General features: G+C 38.7%; 1 protein-coding gene across 1 annotated transcript; it reads right to left on the bottom strand.

Annotated features, from left to right (window-relative positions):
• Nucleotides 1-1,338: 1,338 nt before the first annotated feature.
• Nucleotides 1,339-15,092, bottom strand: LOC311300245 (uncharacterized protein). The gene is made up of 9 exons (XM_084424407.1): nt 14,881-15,092; nt 12,658-12,716; nt 11,707-11,727; nt 11,299-11,574; nt 10,444-10,746; nt 9,430-9,717; nt 9,140-9,318; nt 3,146-3,238; nt 1,339-2,968 (listed from the first exon to the last, which is right to left on the bottom strand). The coding sequence occupies exons 2-9, from the start codon at nt 12,701-12,703 to the stop codon at nt 2,555-2,557; spliced, it is 1,620 nt and encodes a 539-aa protein (XP_084280533.1). The 5' UTR covers nt 12,704-12,716; nt 14,881-15,092; the 3' UTR covers nt 1,339-2,554.
• Nucleotides 15,093-19,481: the final 4,389 nt, after the last annotated feature.

The following is a 19,481-nucleotide window of genomic DNA, read 5'->3' as shown; positions in this document are numbered from 1 at the left end:
ATAAAATGTTTCACTGAATTGAGTATAAGCATTATTGCAAAAATGGGTTTATGGACAATTTACAAATAAATCTGCTCTGCTCATGTTTGATAAATGAGGCCCAGTGCTTTCACACTAATATTGCTTCATAAGGCCCAATAACTGCACATTCAGTCATGTGACATAAGAACAAACTGTAACAATACAATTTCTGGAGTGAAGCGAAGGGCATTTAAAAGGCTTGCTAGTCAAAAATCTAGGGCTTGATCATGAAATATATCTAATAAGTATCAATGCAATATATAAAAGTTTTTTTTTACCTTTCATACAATGCTTTAAAATTACAATCTATACCTGTTCTGAATGCAGTTACTAAATCAAAGCAAACATTTAATTTGTAATTTGACCATGTTTTTTCCATATTTTTTTTGCAAACCACTCTATTTACATTAGTTCAAATTTAATTCACATCTTTGCAAGGATTTAGTCCTTTAATTGTGCTTTTTTTGACACCCTGTGTCTTTTTTTGCCAGTTTCCCTTTGTGTCATTCAGACATTAAAACATGAGGTAGCGATCTTACCAACAGACTAAGCCACGCCCCATGATGCAAGACTCCACCCACCGGCTACAGCTCATTTTAATATTGCATTATCATTTACCTGTATAAACACATTTATCCTGTAGAATCAAGTAGTGTTAACCTAAAAATCAAGTGCTGTGAGAAGAATAATGAAAGAGAATAAGAACTATACACTTTTAAAGTTTCCAAAAGGGGGTTTTCGCAGCAATGACAGAGAACCACCAATTTGGGTTTCCCAAGAACCTTTCAGTGAATAGTTCTGCATGGAACCATCGAAGAAAATAAAGATAAGAGTGTATGGTATGAAGAAGGATCAGATAGCTTTGCAAATAAGGTATTTGCAATTATTAAATCTGAAGTATGTGATCATTGTGTTTGAAGAGGATCTATTAGTCTTTTTTACATTTCAAAAGTCACTCCAAAGGGACTTATACTCTGTATCAGTAAGCATCCACTGTTTCTGAACTCCCTGAAACTCCTCCATTATAGTCTTGAGTTTTCTTCTAGAAACGTCACAATATCAATCATTTAAATAATTCCCACCCAAAGCATACGCTTTGGTTGAGTTGCATTAGTAGTGTGTTGAAACTCGCAGTTATTGTAAGCGCCGTGACATTCTCGAAACACACTCAAAGCAGTTGACCAATCACAACACACTGGTCCAACCGACCAATCAGAGCACATTGCGCTATTCAGAAGGAGGGGCTTCATAGAGAGAGGAACTAAACAGAGCATTACTGACAGACTGGGAAGAAATATATGTCAAATATGTGGGGTCCTAGTAGACCTTCCCCCCCAAAAATCCAAGACTTTGTAAAAGGCCATTATACTACCTCTTTAAGCAAAATAGTAATGTTTAACTAGCATGTTACAGCTAGATGTGTTCTATGCCGATTCAAGTGTACTGACAGAAATGCTTCAAACACAAATGATTCAAACCTACATAATAAAACCATAATGTTCCTGTACTCAGCTCCCCCTACACTCAGACATCTCACTAAGTTCATTGCTTCTTATTGCGAATCATTCTTGGTGAATAAATGTCAATGTATGTGATTCTCAAGCCAATTTCTGCAAAGCTCAAAGCAGCTAAAATGTATTCAAATGAGTGAGAATAAAGGATCGCATGAGAAGCGCGAGAAAAGAGATCACCGGAAAGGCCCAGGTTGTGGAGAAACCCCAGTGGAGTCAGCACCTGAAACTGCTGAGACAAGCCGTTTCTTCAGAGGAGTTCCTCTGAACCAGGGCCAAAACCCTCCACCACAGCTGATCCTATTTACAGTGTTAAGCCCCCGTATCAGATACCTGTCATCCATGCGGACCTGATTCTTCAAGGTGTTTAGTTTACCATTGGCAGGGATTATCAGCACAGCACTTCAAAGCCGGAGGCCAATGCAGACGGTCCAGAAGGGAGCATTCACACCAGGAGAAGCGCTGGGAAAGTTTGTTTGCCGGTGAGATGCATTCAGGTTTGGTCTTGAAATCTCAAAAAAGATTCTTTTGGCATTTTGTAGATGAACTGCTTGAAAAATATGTGAGTAAGATACCCATTTACAATCCACTTCAGGTGTTGCTTGAAGCGTCCTTTGAGTTTCAGGAAGTTTGACACTCTCGTAAAAGTTCTAGATAGTGGCATGGCTAAATAAAGTTAAAGAAAAGTATCGTCAAGACTCACAAGTGATGTGTTTTTTTCTTCTTCACATGCACTACATGGCCACTCTAATCTGGCACTTGGCTTTAAACTAGTCAAGAACTCCTCAGTAATTCAAACGCATGCATAGTGCAGGACCGTGTCTGTTCTTCAAAGTTTATTTTTTTATCTTTTTTTTGCTTCTCTTGGATTCTTCTTCTCTTTTTGCTTCTTCGACAAACCATTTGTTAAGCATCAGATGAGTCCAAGCAAGATGTGATTTTAGAAGTGTAAGATGTTGAGATGTTGAAAGTGGCCGCACTAGTGTAATAGATGTTGGTTAGTGTAACTTAATCTACAGTGCTCAGGTTGTGGTTCCATTAGTTGGATCCAATGTAGTGGCTTTCTCAGAATGTGGCGAAGCATCTTTGCTCATCTTTGCATCCAACTCGTTCACCATTTCCTCAGGCGTGGTTGCGCCGATCAAGTCGCCATCTGTCTGAGCCCCAGATTTGGCCGGGACAACAGGGCTGGCGCTCAGAATGGAATCAGGGGTGCGAGTGGCGCTATGGTCGCCCTCAGAAATGGTCGGGGGGACGCCAGCGAGAGTGTCAGGCTCAAGAAGGAGCTTGTGAGAGGTGAGATTGTCGGGGACGTCTGTGTCACTGTCCAGAGGAAGCGCAGACGAGGTGAACTCCACGCCTGAGTCGTTCATATCCAAGAAGTTTTTGTCAGATTGGAGGGCCTGGTACTGACCTGGTTTCGATACCTCAAGACCCTAAAAGTGAAGTTAAATGAGAACCGCAGAACTGTGAGATGAATGTCTGAACTATTCAAATAGTTGTAGAAAAAAACAAGAGAAAGACAACATGAGGGTGAGCAAATGATGACAGAATTACAATTTTTAGGTGAACTATCCCTTTAAGATCATGTTGGCGAAAAAAAAATCACCTACTTTGATCTCAACTTCTGTGCTCTCAGTGGTGTTCTCCCATGTGGACTGCACAGTGGACTCCTCTGTGAATCTAGTATAAACTTCATGAACCACCTGAAAAACATATGTCAAAAACAATCATACTGTGCTGTTGGTGGTCCCACAATAATATCAAAATCATAGCAAGGGCTTTTTCACACTAGAGCTTGTGGTTCGAACCAGAGTCCATGAAAGGCAAGTTTGGTTTGTTGGGTGTGAAAGCTATTTTTGAACTTGTTCCTTCACAAATCTACTTGAAAATGGGAGTATGATGGATGGTTTATGTGGAGTATGGTAGTCATTTTTGCAGAAGTGAACTGCTATTGATATAGTGAAGTGAATTGTCACTTTTTGACAGTCCAAAAAGTGGCCCAATTTACCTGCGTCTTATAATGAATCAGTCATTCCTGTTTGCCTGTAGGAATTGCCTCTGGCATTCTTTGCTTCTCTTGCCATGACAGGCGCAAGTGACGTTAAAATCTGCTAGTGAAAATCAAAGGGACTAAAATATGAATACAACAATAAATATTGAATTTTGCTTTCCATTTTGGCTCGTTCTCCAGAGCTATTATCTAGCTAGAGTGGCAGACAGCTGCTGTTGGCGATCACACTGAGCTGGTGATGCAAACGTATCACAGTTTGGAGCAAAATAATGAAATGTTGAAATGTTGTGTGAAGGCAGGGGGGGGGGGAGGGGGTGGAAATGAATTCAGGTTCAGACCAACCAAATCACACCAAGTGTGAAAACAGCCTGAGAAATCAGCAGATCCAGAATAAATATTCTGCACACACATTAGGGTTGTTGGAAATACTGTATACTGTAACATTGTGAAAACTGGATGAAGTTTGAATAATTTCAAACACACTGTTTAAAGCACAACAACTCTCCTGTATTTGGCCTTTCACAGTGTCACAAAATATATACAGTATGAACACATTGTAAAAACCCTGAGGCACAATAACCCATAATTTGAGGGTAAACACAATGATGTCACAGACAAACACATAGACAACATGAATTTCACTAGGCTGGCAAATGATTAATTACTGGAGTCTATAACTATGTTCAGAATAGCATACTAGCATACTATTACTCTTTCTGCAGTATGCAGGATTTTGTATATTGTGTGCAGAATGCTTGCCATGGTAAGGGACGATAGCAGTGTGAAATTTGATATCAAGTAAAAGAGGGAAATGATATTAACGAAGCAACAGCCTAACCTTATAGTCGCCTAATGAAGAGTTTGCAACTAATGGCAAATTAAATGAACGCATTGACAGCCAAATGTTTTTTACAGACATTTCAAAATTACAGCATACATTACCTTGACAGGAACTGTTGTTCGAAGGGCAGAACAAAAGTCAGTGGCTTATCTGGTTACACAACATACATCTTAATGAAGTGTGTAAAATATTAATACAGTAAACCGAACACCGCAAAGGAATCGTTTGCAAAGAAGTTGCATTTAGAAGTCAAGACCATTATGAGAATGACTGAACACGTGAAACGGATGAGGTTTGGTGAACAACACGCAATTGAATCTGATTGAACGTTCAGTTAAAAATAAGCAAATAAGTCTGAAATCAAGCTTGTAATTGTGAGTTGTTGCGCAACAAATATTTTCCCACATTTGACCACCTAGAATTCAACCAAGAGTATAACCGCGGATATATAGTGGGTTTAAACACGTTTGTGAAAATGAAAATTACGTCATTGTGGCAAGTCTAGGGTGAAGTATGCAATTTTTTACTTCCTTAGCTCATTATTTGATTGGTCTAGCAAGTTTTTAATGTTGTTTTACGCTTTGTCTATGTATGTGGTGTTTTTAATTTGCAGGAAGACAAACCATGTGCACATTCATAAGTCAACGTCATTGGGTGTAGAGTTACATTCAAGCTATTTTAAGGCATTAAGAAAAAAAATTTCACAGGAAAAAACTTTTAAATATGTAATTTTGGTGATCACAGATGAGTTTTAAGGGATAAAAGTATTGACTACAGGAGGACTTTAAACAAAATTTGACTAAAAATGCAAAACAAACGTTTTTATTTTCGATATTTCAAGAGGTCATAGAATAGTGACCAGTAGTATTGTTTTTACGCGTCACATAAATATGGAGTTTAAATGTAAAACAAAATGTAGAAAGTATATACTTTGTAGTATGCAGTATGCTAGTATTCTATTCTGAGCATAGCCTTATTTCTGTTCTGTATCTAATTTGCAAAGCTAAAAACATGAAATGTGAGAGGAAAAATGGTTAACAATTACAAAATCTGCAACAATGTCCAAAGTAATTCAATATAAACAGGATTTGAAGTGACTCCATTAATCACTGCCAACCATATGTACACACTCACACAGCAGCATATAAACAGAAGTCAGCACACATATACACACATACACATAGATTCATATTTACCTCTCCATATTTATTGCGTATGTGCATGTGTGTTTAAAGCACGGCAGAAGCTTTAACACACAGGTGTATGTACCTTTATACCTGTTTACATTAAGAGTTCAAATTAGGATCAGTGCAATACACCTGAAGTTACTCATCTCAGGAGATCTGAGAGGAAGACGAAGGGAACAATGGACAGGTACACAGTCACTACGAGTGACAGAAAGGCTTTTGGGACTCCTATTGCGCTACCACAACACCAATACAGATTCATCAACTCAGCAATATAAGAAAATACGACACCGGAACGCAAATCTCTCTCACCCAGCAGGGACTCCGTCAGATGATCCTTTAGGGGGGAGAAATGGAGTGTTAAGCTAACCACCACAAAACCTCTTTCAAATAACTGTGTTTGGGAGAAATACACACATTCAATCTCACTTTACACACCACAGACAAACAGACAGATTATATTTGTATTGACTGATGGGTGATAATAGATAAGACTGGCAAGATTGGATTGCTTTGTTGTTGGAAAAGGGATGAATTTGCCAGGTTTCTATGGGCTTGAAACAAAAGGAGACGTTTTCTTAAAGCTACAACAACATGCTACAGGAGGTTTTGTCTCGTACGGTAAAAACAGGGTAAAAGGAAACTACAAATTATTCAGTAATAGTCAAAATGATTCAAAATAAGCATTTAAAATTAATAAATAATTAAAAGGGGTTAATCAGAATGAACTGAAAGAATGGACAAAGACAAGAGAAGACACTTATAAACACACAGACACGTAGTTTTGTTCAATCACATTTGCTGAAACTGATTTAATTATCATTATATATTGTATAAACCTACAGTTACGTTTAAAAAAGTTTGGAGTCGGAAATACTTTTTAATGTCTTTGAAAGAAGTCACTTATGCTCACCAAAGCTGCATTTATTTGATACAGTAACAATAGTAATATTGTGAAATATTACTACTATTTAAAATAACTTTTATTTCTGTGATGGCAAAGCTGAATTTTTAGTAGCCATTACTCCAGTCTTCAATGCCACATGGTTATTCTAATAAGTGGATTTGATTCTCAATATATATTTCTTCTTGGTATTATTATCAATGCTAAAAACGGTTGTGCTTCTTAAAGGGGTCATATAATGGTACATGCACTTTTACAAGTTGATTGTACTGAAATGTGTGTTGGCAGTGCCTGTACACAACCATCATAAAATGATAAAAAATTTAAATAATAAAAAATTTGTGTTTTTTTTTTTAAATCTTCTTATATGTTTTCCCCCATCTTTTTTTTTATTATTATTGCAGAACTTACACATAATTACAAGCTTAGGGAAGTTAAGCAAGGTTGCATCTCTTACAATGAACAAACAATGATACGAAAAAATAAAATAAATAAATAATACAAATAAATGAATAAATAAATATCCTGGATTTGCATACAGCACATTATGTAATTATACATACAAAAAAAAGAGAAAAGAAAAGAAAAGAAAAGAAAAGCATAACAACAAGGTTAAGTCATATCTTTGAATAAATCATCATAATGCATCAAAAATTTTGCACTTTTTTTGTTATTTATAAGTCTAAGGGATGAAATAAAAGAATTAAGGTCAGCAAGAAAAAGAGGGAAGCTCAAAGGAGACTTAAGCCATTTTTGCTTGTGGATGAAGTATTTTGCATACAAGATAAGGAAATTAACAACATGCTCAAGGGACATCAGCTTTGGGTTTTTATAATAAAAGATGACCTCTTTGAGAATGAAGGTGTGGGTCACATTTGTAGGGCCAAAAACAAAAACACTCAATTCAGCCCAAAATCTATTGGTTACATTACATTCACAAAATAAATGGGTGACAGTTTCCTCCACAAAACCACAAAAAGAGCAAGTCTCATCAATATCAGAATATTTAGAGATGGATGAGTTAACAGGATAGATTTTATGAAGGATTTTATAATGAATTTCCTTAACTTTGTTGGATACACAAAATGTACTAGGCAAAAGCCAGGCCTTTCTCCAAATTACGTTTGTTACAAGGGATCCCCAATAGAATTTACCCCTTGGAGTAACCTTCCTCTTCATTTGAAAGATTGTGCGAATATATCTGTTGTTGCATTTTCGATCTAAAAAATCTATCTCGCCCAAGCGTAAAGCCGGATAAACACTATTACCTTTACTGAAGTTAAGGTGATTTTTAATTAATCGAATTAAGCCTGCTGGGATAGCTTTTATCAAGGTATTATATTCCTTTGGTGGAACTGGAAAGTTATGGAGATTCAAAAATTGCTTATAAGTTAGAATATGACCAGAATTGTTTCCCCCGTCTCAAATCAAGCCGTTCGATTTTGTGACGTCACAAAATCGACGCCCCTCTCACGATTGTTGATTGACAGCAGCGTTTCAACACAGACCCGCCCTCGCTCGTCCTCGCTCTCAATATTCCCCACGATCAACGTCAATGCTTTCATGTTTGCGCGAATCATTTCACCAGACAGCTTTATAAACGAGAACATTGAAAAAGGTATTAGCTCCTGTCTGAGTATGTGTTGTTTATGTGCCTAATGACTGTCATAGTCTCACAGACTGCTTATTTTTTAAACAGATCAGTAAAATGTGAGTGCTTCAGCCCTGACAGTTGTACCTAACACTGCATAGATAACGTTACGCATCACGGACAAGCCTACATTTGCCGAAAAAAAGTTTTTCATGACCATTAGCTGTAACATCAATCTGTCAATGAACTAACTTATACATCAGTAAACACATAGCGTTCGTATCTCACTGCTCTACCCTGCCAGTACACACAAAGATAGATCAAAGTGACATTACGTTAACCAACCATTCAGAAACGTCCTGTTTTCCGACTCCGGTTCAAATTGAAATGGTTGCACAGTGTCCTCAGAGACTCCCGCTGCCATTCCTCAAAATATAACGTTACCCTCAACTGTTGTCAAGGCAACACTACACGTGTGTTGTTGTGGCAAAACGCCCACAGAACAGAGGGGCGGGGTGAGCAAAGCTCATTATCATTTAAAGACACATGCACTTAAACGGCGTGCTGAAAACAGAGCTGTTTTTGACCAGGTAAAATGAGTGTTTTCTTACAATACTAATGAGAGTTTTTAATTAAAGTATATTACAAACTTTTAATTTAGACCCTAAAGAATCATATTAGCTTGTACAAAAATGGCATTATATGACCCCTTTAATATTTCTGTGGAAATTTTTCAGGATTCTCTGATGAATAAAAAGAACTTGAAGCATTTATTTGAAATGGATTTTTGTAACAATGTCTTTACTTTCACTTTTGACATATTTATTGCATCATTTCTGATTGAAGGTATTCATTTTATAATTATAATTAATTAATAATTAATTAATTTTTTTACACATTTTTAACTGCCCTCAAGCTATTGAGCGACAGAGTATTTTGCAACCTTTAATATACTGTCCAAATGTAGAGGAGCAGCATCCAACATTTATGTGTTTTTATTGAATTTTATTTTGTTCAAAGTAAGTACATTTTACAATGCGTCTGGGGTGTCTGAAGTTGTTTGGTTTTACCTGTCTGAAAGCATCACCGTCGCCCTTGCCCGCCTGCTGAGCGATTAGGGAGAGCTTACGTGCTCTATCTGCCCGGCGGTGAACCTTGATCAGACAGGACAGCAGACACACCAACAGCAGGAACGCCAGCAGAGACACCAAGGAGATGATCGCCACATAGAGCTGTGGAAGCTTATAGGCTGTTATGAGAGAGGAGAGGATCATGGGTACAGGTAATAGACCTCAATTTGTTAGTTATTAAACTCTGATCCAAACGCATTGAGCAGTACGTTCTCAAATTCTCTACTCACGCTCCACGTTAAGGTAGACGTCAGCTATACGGAAGCCTGAGAAGTCCATCACTCGAAAGACACCCATGTCACTGACTTTGACCTTCTTCAGGTAGAATACGGATCCTTCCACAGACGCTCGACCATCAAAAAGAGACTCAACAGACACCGCCAGCTCTCCCTGGTCCATGATGAGTCGTTCTTTGTGGTCAGAGTCCGGGATGTAGACCATTTTGACTTTGGCGTGGTCCACGTAAAGCTTGATCTTCAAGGTTTCAGCATAATTCAAGTGCTCAAAGATATGATGATCTGTGAAATGGAAAAAAGCAATGATAGCTCACACTCAAAATTCTGACTGGATATACACTGATACTGAATGTTGAATTCAATATTAATGCACCAAATTTCTATGTACCTGAAAACAGCTGAGAATATAATCAGAATTATCTGATTAATAATAATAATAATAGTATTATTAAAAATATTATTGGCAATAATAAATGTAATTAAAGTAAAGAAATAAAAGTATGAGTAAATAAATATTTTTTACTAAATATTTTAAATAAAGTTTTTTTTAAAACATTGATGTCCTTTATCATCTCATGCCAAAGAACAACCATTATCTAGGCTATGTTAAAAATAATAATAATAATTGTGGCAAAAGTGACAAAATATTCATTTGTAAGACTCAAGTAATATTTAGATTAGAGCAAAAATAGCATGTCAAAACTAATATCACCATCTTTGTGCTAGTATGGCATTTCTGTATGTTCAGCTTTGTTTTCAGAGTTGATTTTGGATTTATGCAAACTGTTTTAAGAATAAGCAGCAATGTGAACCAAAATTATTACTGATAGTCTAAAGTTTGAGTCTTTTGTGCTTACATGTCCTATTTTTTGCTCCTTTATTCTCGCTTTCCTTCCCTCTTTGTATTTTTACACAATTTTAAGGCTTTGACACATGTAAGGCTTTCTCTTTTATCAAGTGCTGAAACTGTCTCTTCATATAATGCTCACACAAACATTGATTTTGCACCTTTCACGTTGAGGCAGGCCCTCAGTCTGACTTTTTCATCCCTGTCCACGATGGTGTAGCTGCCCTCATCGGTCCCAGTAACCAGAAGGAGGTTGACCCTCTTCTCGCTCATGGTGAGGCGGTTCTCGTACTGTTCCGTGGGGAAGCCGGTCTGATTGAGGAGAACCACAGGTGGTTCCTCTGTGGTCTGGTTAACTGGAGTCAGAGCTCCAGGCCTGAACTCAAGGGTGTATGGACCGATCGCAGGGTTGATCGGGATATGATACGTTTCTCCATATTTCACCACAGTCTCTAGTGCACAGTCTAGAAGAACAACAGAACTGAAGTACATCAACACACCTATGAGGACATTCTTTTTGACTACACACTGTAAAAAAATGGAAGTATATATAGATATATATAGTCTTATAAGATAAGACTGGAGTAATGATAATGAAAATTCAGCTTTGATCACAGGAATAAATTACATTTTATATATATATATATATATATATATATAGAATCATTATGCCAGTCTTCAGATGATCCTTCAGAAATCAGAAATCTTTTTTTGGGAAATCATGATACGGTACCATTCTAAAATTTGGGGTCAGTTATCTTTTCATTACATTTATCAAAGGTGATGGTAAAGATATGTTATAATATTACAGAAGTTTACTATATCAAACGAATGCTGGTCTTTTGCACTTCAGAATCATAACACGCAGCAATTACAGCAATCACTGTTTATATAAAACATGTACCGACCATAACTTTTAATCATCTAAAAAAGCATTTTGCTTATTGAATCCTTTCCTGTCATCTATCAGATAACCAACAGAGGAAGAACTTATTTAGTGGTATTCTAACTTTTACCTCTAACAACGAGAATGATTCGTCTGACATCAGCTGGGGCCGCAGAATTCTTCACCACGTATGTGCCCTCATCCTCCTCGCCCACATCCTCCAGGATCAAATGGCTGATGTGAACGTTCAATTTGGCTCTTTGATCCAGAATTGTCCCGTTCCGCAGGAGAACCCGCTCCAACACCGGCTCCACCCTCGGCTTGAACAACACCTCTGATGTGTCTAAAGCCGACACGGGAATATGAACATCCTCTCCAAAGAAAGCAGTGCGGTGTTCATCTTTAGCTGCATGGTGACAAGAAAGACAGAAAGTCAGACAAAAAAAAATTGAGAAACATATATTAAAAACCAAATTTATATATAAGAGATAAGTAAGTTGCTTTGTAATTAGGCCTATAATAATATCAGAATCATTACCTTTAATGGTTGATGACCAAGCTGGAAAAAAGAGAGAGAAAAAAGGTAAATACAAGTATAATCGAGGCAGACAAGCCATTTCAAACAAGTGTTGTTTTCATTTATGCTACAATAAACTTAAATTCCTGAGTCACCCTCTTGGATTTATTGTGCAAAAAGTATCATTTTAACATCTTTTTTCACTCATTGATACTGTTTTGATTTAATTTTAATTAATGCAGGTGTTTAATAATTGCTCATATCTACGTGCAAATAGAGTTAAAAGAAAACAGTACATCCTATTCAATGATCTAAACTGTTCAGAATGCCACTGGCAATATGAGAGTATATATTTGCTCAGGTGACAGATCAAATTTCTATTAGATCAAATTTAGCTTATCTACAGTATATAACTGCTGCAAAATAGCAATGAATTTGCCCTTATGCTCTCAACAACTAAATCACTTTGGACTTGGAAATCAGCAGTTATGAAGGAGAATAACAAGGAGACAAAGTCTCTCTCTCTTTATGTATATGTATGTAACTCTTAAATATTAACAAAATCTTAAAACCCTGACTGACAAACTACTGTTGAAGCAATTCACTCCTAACTCAAAAGACAAAACAAAGAAAAATGCAAGCATTTCGTGCTTTTAAAAACCCAATGGCCTGAATATACAGGCTCTAAAAATATATGGCTTTTTGCTGACGATAAAAATACACCTATCTGAGAAAAGAGTTTCCCTTCTCTGCAGCATGAACAATATGAAAGGACTATTAGGAATTCTGCCGCGTCAAAACCGCCAACTGTGCACTTTCAGTTCAGCATCTTATGATAAATGATGCTGCAAATGTTGCCCTTGTGAAATAAAGCCATTGCAAATGAAAGGCTAAGTCTAGTATTTGTTGTAGCAACATTTATTTCTATACTTCCTTCAGAAATGTGTTTTAAAGAAGTTTTCAATCAGTTACCTGAGCACATGAGGGTGCTAAAGACGGCCACACAGGTGATGATCATTTCGGCTGGATATCTGTGTAAATAAATGCAACTGTGAAACAACATAAACAAGCACAACTTATTTCCAGCAAGTTATGGGAAGAAATAACAATTAATGATACCTTATATGGCATATATATAAAAAAAAAATGTTGTTCACTGAATTAGAATATGGTGTCTCAAGCTATGCATTTAAAATGAAACCGAATTTTCAATTATTTTCAAAAAAGGATTTCCTAAATTCATGATGCTACAAGATGACACTAAAGAGGCTTTAAAGAGATGCTTGTCATAGTCTAATAGCACTAGTTATTTAACTAAAGGCCTGAATCATTAATGCTAACTGAATTCCCTCTTGTACATCAAGAGACCACTACTGCTTTTAGGTCAAACTCTACAGCAGCGTGACAGTTTGATCAGTGTCTCTTTTGATTGTAGATCTGACTAAGGGAGGAGATTGGTTGGCTGTCTCTCAAACAGTAGCTTTGTAATGGATGCTGACCATAATGCCATGACATCCGGTTTCTGACAGTATACTGTACTTGTTCAGACTGAAGGTGACAGTGCCACTTCTTCCAAAAGCTCTATCTTTCCCTTATAAGATTTAAGGTTTACCTTTCATAGCCTAGCCCTAGACAATCATTCTTAATCTTAACCAGTAGGTTGAGCCTAAAGGTAGCCTAATTATTTCCAGTAGGCTAATAAAAAGTGTTCACTAGTTTCCTACACTAGAATTTTTTTCCACTAACACACTTATTGTGGCAAAATATGGTCCAAAATTGTGAGAGCGAAAGAGAAAAATACAATCTTCTTTGTTCAAGTCCTTTGCCAAAGTAGGCCTACTCTTTGGCCTCATATTATTGAATCAGAACTGAGCGCCTCAGCGTGAAAACGAACTGCATCTGCTCCACTTCCACTTGATTAACAATCGATTTCAGAACACTGCATATTTAGAATAAATCTGCTTGGTTTTTAAGTGCACTTTACCCGAAAGCACGCTCATTTCTAGTTCTTAATAGCGTAAGATATAACGCTAAGACGTTGGCCTTAAAAAATAAAATAAAAATTCAATGGAGTGAGGAGACGCTTTGACTGACGGGTCATGTTTCAGCGCGTGCCTTTTAAATCGCTGACTCAGTGAGATTATTCAAATGACTGTGACTGTAGCCATCTAATTAAACGATCAATAATTATCTTTCATACAGGATTACTTCTGTATAAACACGAAAGTCGCTGTCGCTTTGAAATGGTTAGGCTACACAGCTTATATCGTGGTTTTCAGTCGTGAGGGAACGTTGCGCTTTAGCCGCCTTTTCTCCGTTAACCACACGGGCCCGCGGATGCGACAAGGGTGTGTCACACTCACGGTCTTCTGCTGGACCTGTCCCATCAAAAGGATTCTGAGGACCCCATTTAACCAGAAATATTTTCTTATGCATACAGCCTAAGCTTGAACAAAGCAGGTTATGTATAGAAATGAGAACACGCACGATGTGACGATCTGTTGTCTTATTGAGATGAAGAACAGACATTCAAATAGACTACCGTAATGTCTGTCGGTTCTATTATATAAAAGAGCTGGTGCGTCGCGAAAAAAAATGTGGTTATACAGTAACGCTCAGCGGCGTGGCGATAATAAAGTCACTATAGCTTTGTGTCCACTAGCCTTTGAGAGCAGCATGTCATGGGTAGACAGTAGGCTATTTGATGTCCCATTCAAGAGGAAGCTGCATCAATCTACAATGAACTATGAATCAATATTTTTTCGTGTAACCAATACGGCCACTTCAACTGACAGGCGCTACAACCAAAGGCGCTATAATTATATAAGAATTTATTTTGATACAAACGAGCAATAGGCTATAAATTAGCCTACAGTCACGTCGCTATAAAACTAAAAACTGCGTATAAATAGGCTACAACGTTCAAATAATTGTGCCAAAAGGTTTTACATGTCCACATAGTTCTGCATTTTGCCTAATAACGATTAGCCTACAATGTAAAAAATGTCCCGATGCGAACCGTTTCTTGTTTGATAGTAGGCTATCAATAGAAACGCCCTAAATCATGTTATCATCACTGCATCTAAGAAAGTTATAAAGCAGTAAACGACAAAACGGCATCATTTAACCCTATTATTTATTTTGCCTTATGTGAAAGCATCATTCTTAAATATGATAAAGAAGTGGTGTAGTTACCTTTGGCTATATGAAATCCAAATCTGCAAAAGGATTGGTAGCCTACGCTATATGAAATAAATATGGTTTAAAAGGTTGTTTTTCTTCCTCCTATTTCGCAACCCTTCTTTATCGCCCCCAAACTGCCAAAGAAAGACACTTCCGTTTTTCAAATCGGCGTTATCCAGACTGGAAGACTTCGGCTTATTTCGTTTTAGAGGCAATTTAAGCTCGGCTTTGCTCGGATGTTGTCGTTAATTTCCGGAAAATCACTCTCGCCTATGCTCTACCAGAGCAATCACATTTATAAAGCCTAATATATACGCGTAAATCCGTAGGCTACAGCTCTTGGCAAAGTGAACTTAACAACTGTTATCTCAATTAAATTCAAATAGCTTTATTAGCTTTATATATAATATTGCAAAGGTTTGGAGTAGCCTATTTGCACACACAAGTCTTCATGTATAGGAAATGCAATGATGCCTAAATGGTGCCTTATACTGTATAGTGTATGATCACAATAGTTGATGGACAATATTGTGTGTGTGTGTGTGTGTGTGTGTAAAACAAAGAAAGAGGAAATGTTTTCATATTGTCTTATTCCAAAACCCTGTATATAATAGCCTAATAACAGCACTCCAAAACAATCCAGTCTTTGTGCTCCTGCTCTGCTCACTGCTAAGAGCTGAAGTAGCTTCTGTAAAATATGAGCTGTCAGCATCTTACATTAAAGTACTAAATGATTTAATCTTCTCTAGATCTCAAGAGGAATTAGAAGGGATGGGGAGGGAAAGGAGGACAAAAAGCTATAGGCCTAGCTATTATGTGCATAAGTCCTAATGCACAGAAATAATAATAATAAATAATAGATCATTTTTACCAGTTTCTAGATAGATAGATAGCACGCTGGAGGAATACATTGTGGAGTTTCTTGATCTCTACAATGAGGCGCGCTGGGATGATGATACCCTTGAACAGAATGGACAACATTCTTGGACAGATGCTGCTGATGAGGGAGGAGCACTGTCCCTTTGCAGAGTTCATGGAGTTTGCCTTATGGGTTTGCGGATCCTCCCTCACCATGGAAGTTGCGGAGGACGACGCTATCAACTCCGACTCCCCGGGACTTTCAACACATTTCAAGCAGCCATCTCCTTGTCCACTCCAGATAGGGCTTGTTGTCCCAGCCGGGAGAGTCCCGGACAGCAAGAGAAAACCTCCGCCACAGACCTGATGATGATGCCTGAGGCCGCCACAGAACCAGAGCCTGAGCCCCCTCCAACCACGGAGTCAGAGCCATATCCAGTTGCCATATCCATAGTGCATATCGCTCTGTCCATCACGGACACAGTGCCGTTCAAACAGTTTAACCCAGGGCCAGGGGCGGAGCCAGACGATGTAAACATTCGGGGCTTAGCCTAAACCTAGGGGTGTCCAGGGGCATACTCCCCCGGGGAGATTTTTTCCCCCATTTACGTCAACTAAATGCACTGGTTTTCAGGCTGTTTGAGATAATAGAATGCCTCAAAATCTATACACTATCTGGGAAAATGATGATAGTTGACCCAGTAGAGCCTACAACCTATTTTGTATTTAATTGTTCTCCAGCTGTAGTGAATCCAAAACACCAAAATTGTTAAGGATGACTCATTTTCACCCCTGGCAACTAAAAAGAGGCAACCATTATCTGACTATTTTTAAAGGTGGGGTATGTGATTTGCAAAACGGCCGGCAGATTTTGAAAATACACAACTCAAATGGTCCTACCTTCTTTCCTTTGACTCCACCCATTAGAAGAACATGGACATGGATGGGGAGGGGGGTATGGTACGACCGTTTGATTGACGCACTTACTGTCCAATGATTCTAGGTGGTCTTGGAAATGATTGGCTGGAGTTTTTCGAGTCCTGCCCGTTCCACAGATGATTAAATTGCTTAATTTTCATTTCAGTGCTTCTAACTCAGTGGCTGTAAGTGGGTTAGGAATAGGATTTCAAGTGATTTTGAAAAAATGGCCAAAAAAGAGAATCACATACCCCACCTTTAAGTTAGCCTACATAGGTAAAATTGGAATTTGGTGTAAACATCATTACTAATCTTAAGAGTTCAGTTCTGTTTAGTTTGTGCTTAGCTGACAAATTTGCTACATCAGAATCCATGCCATAATAATTTAGGCTGCTCTACTAGCAAACAGAAAATGCTGCAGTGCCAAGTAAATGTGCTCTTCAATACTCTGAATCGAATATCAGGCCAACAGAAGACCATTTACTAAAATCATATTTCTTTGGGAAATAGCACAGTATGATTAACAACATGACCATTATATTATTGTTACGGTACTTTATTTGTTTGACTACTGCTTCTGAATCTCTCGCCGGCTGGTGAGGTTTACTGTTAGTGTTCCGTATAAAAAACTTTGTTATGGCCATATTAACTTCAGCCGGTTAGCCAGTAAGCCCGCCACGACGCTGGTGAAACATACAACAGCCCGCCAGCCCCTGATGACAACAACGAAGAAGAAGATTTATATTCTTCTTCGTTAGTTTTAATTGGCAGTTGGCAAACAAGCTGAGTGATGCGCGATGCATTACCGTCTGCCACCACGCACGGTAATAGAGCTTTTGTTTCATTTTTTGCCGCTCCAGTCAGAAAGACTGAGAGGAAAGGTAACAAAGTTGAAGTTATTTTAAAAAACCTAAAAGATTCGGGGCTTTTGACAAAACATTCGGGGCTTCAGCCCAATTAGCCACCCCCCCCGCTCCGCCCCTGCCCAGGGCCAGATGAGGATCACTGGCTGGCTCAATAATTTTACAGAGGAGCAAACTCCCACTCTCTCACGCACCCTCGAACTCTCTCCTCCTGGTTAAGCTAGCTATGATTCTGGATATCCCACTCACATTATTCCTGTATTCTATGCTGGCTCCGTTCAGTCCCCTGGACTTGGTCTGTCCTGCAGGTGCCTCGCAGCTCCTTGTCTCCGCCCTCGCTGATGACTCCTGCAAGCTCTTTGGCTCCGCCTTGCAGCTCCTTCACCACCAGCACGACTCTATGAAGTGGATAGAGTCCTTTGGTCTGTGCTCCTCAGGTACACCGTGGTCCGCCATCACTCAGGCTCCACTGGGCTCTGCTCTCCCTCAGGCTCCACCGGGCTCCCTTGTCCCTCCGGCTCCACCTTGGTCACTCATTATCCTCGTTTCGCCACGGACTTCCAGACCTCTGGCTGTGCCTTAGCCTCCACCCCTTCGGCTCCACAGAGTTCCTCCTTCCCACCGGTTCTGCTTTGGTCCTTCCTCCATCAGGTGTCGCCCCGTTCTGCCAAGCCCCCGCCACGATGTCACCTCGGCCCTCCAGGCCTACAATGTCGTCCTCACAGTTTCGCTTGGGTCTCCACCTCGTCCTGTTCCACCGCCGTCGGTCGGTGGTTCGCCCAGGATGACCATCAGAAACATTTCACCTGCCCTCAATGCGAAAAGATTTTTAGAGCAAAAGAAAATCTTAAACGTCACATGAGAATTCACACTGGAGAGAAGCCTTTCAGCTGTCCTCAGTGTGAAAAGTGTTTCGGAGTAAAAGAAAAGCTTAAACGTCACATGAGAATTCACACTGGAGAGAAGCTTTTCTACTCTCTCAGTGCAGAAAGAGTTTCACGCGACAAGGAAATCTTAGGCATCACATGAGAATTTACAGAATTGTAGGCCTGGAGGGCCGAGGTGACATCGTGGCGGGGGCTTGGCAGAACGGGGCGACACCTGATGGAGGAAGGACCAAAGCAGAACCGGTGGGAAAAAATCCTTTCAAGCCTTTCAGTGTGGAAACAGTTTCACGCAACAAGGAAGCCTAAAAGTCACAAGAGAATTCACACTGGAGAGAATTTTATCACTGGAGAGAATGATTCTTGTCATGTTTTTCCAATGCTGGTCATAACCTTATGTTGTGGAAAGAATAACATGCTTCATGCGCAATGCTGAACTGTAACAGATGAAAATAATAACTGCATCATATCCACAATCTTAAGATGAAGAGGTCTCTGTGGTATCCTTACCTTCAAGGACTTCAAGGCACTTTTACGAAGCAGAAAATTCCCATAATTTTTTGTTAAAAGAACGCGTATGTTTCTGTTTATATGCAGTTAGACTCAGAGCTATACGAGTTACACAAAAAAGACTGCTTTTTGTATTAGTTCATTTTCTGCCTCTTGCTCTTCCCCTGCATCGGTCTAATGAAGAGTTAAATTGAAAAAAGTATGAATAACTTAATTGAATATCAGATACAAAATTGTATTCGGCAGAACACCTCTGTATGACAAGACTGTTCACAACTAGCAGCTGCAAAACAGAAAGGCAGTGTGAGTAAATGATAGCTTTAAATAAATAAATTCAAAATGTACCTTGCCATTGTGTCACAGGATTTTCAATAGGATAAGTTTAAACTGAAAGACGATGTGCCTGTTTTTTTAAGTTTTTTTGTTTTTAAGTTGAACTTTAGAAGCTGCGAGCGCAAAGGATAAACAATGGAAAAGCAGCAGGTGGGGTAACGTTAGGCCTACAACAGCAGGAGGTTTGATGATAGGCCTATTCAAAAACGCGTTCCGTGTGAAAACTGAAAACCACTTATTTTAATAA

Source organism: Rutilus rutilus (assembly GCF_951802725.1).
Source record: "Rutilus rutilus genome assembly, chromosome: 11".
NCBI classification, from domain to species: Eukaryota; Metazoa; Chordata; class Actinopteri; order Cypriniformes; family Leuciscidae; genus Rutilus; species Rutilus rutilus.
The sequence above is the reverse complement of the archived record's forward strand: the minus strand, read 5'-3'. Positions and strand labels throughout refer to the sequence as shown.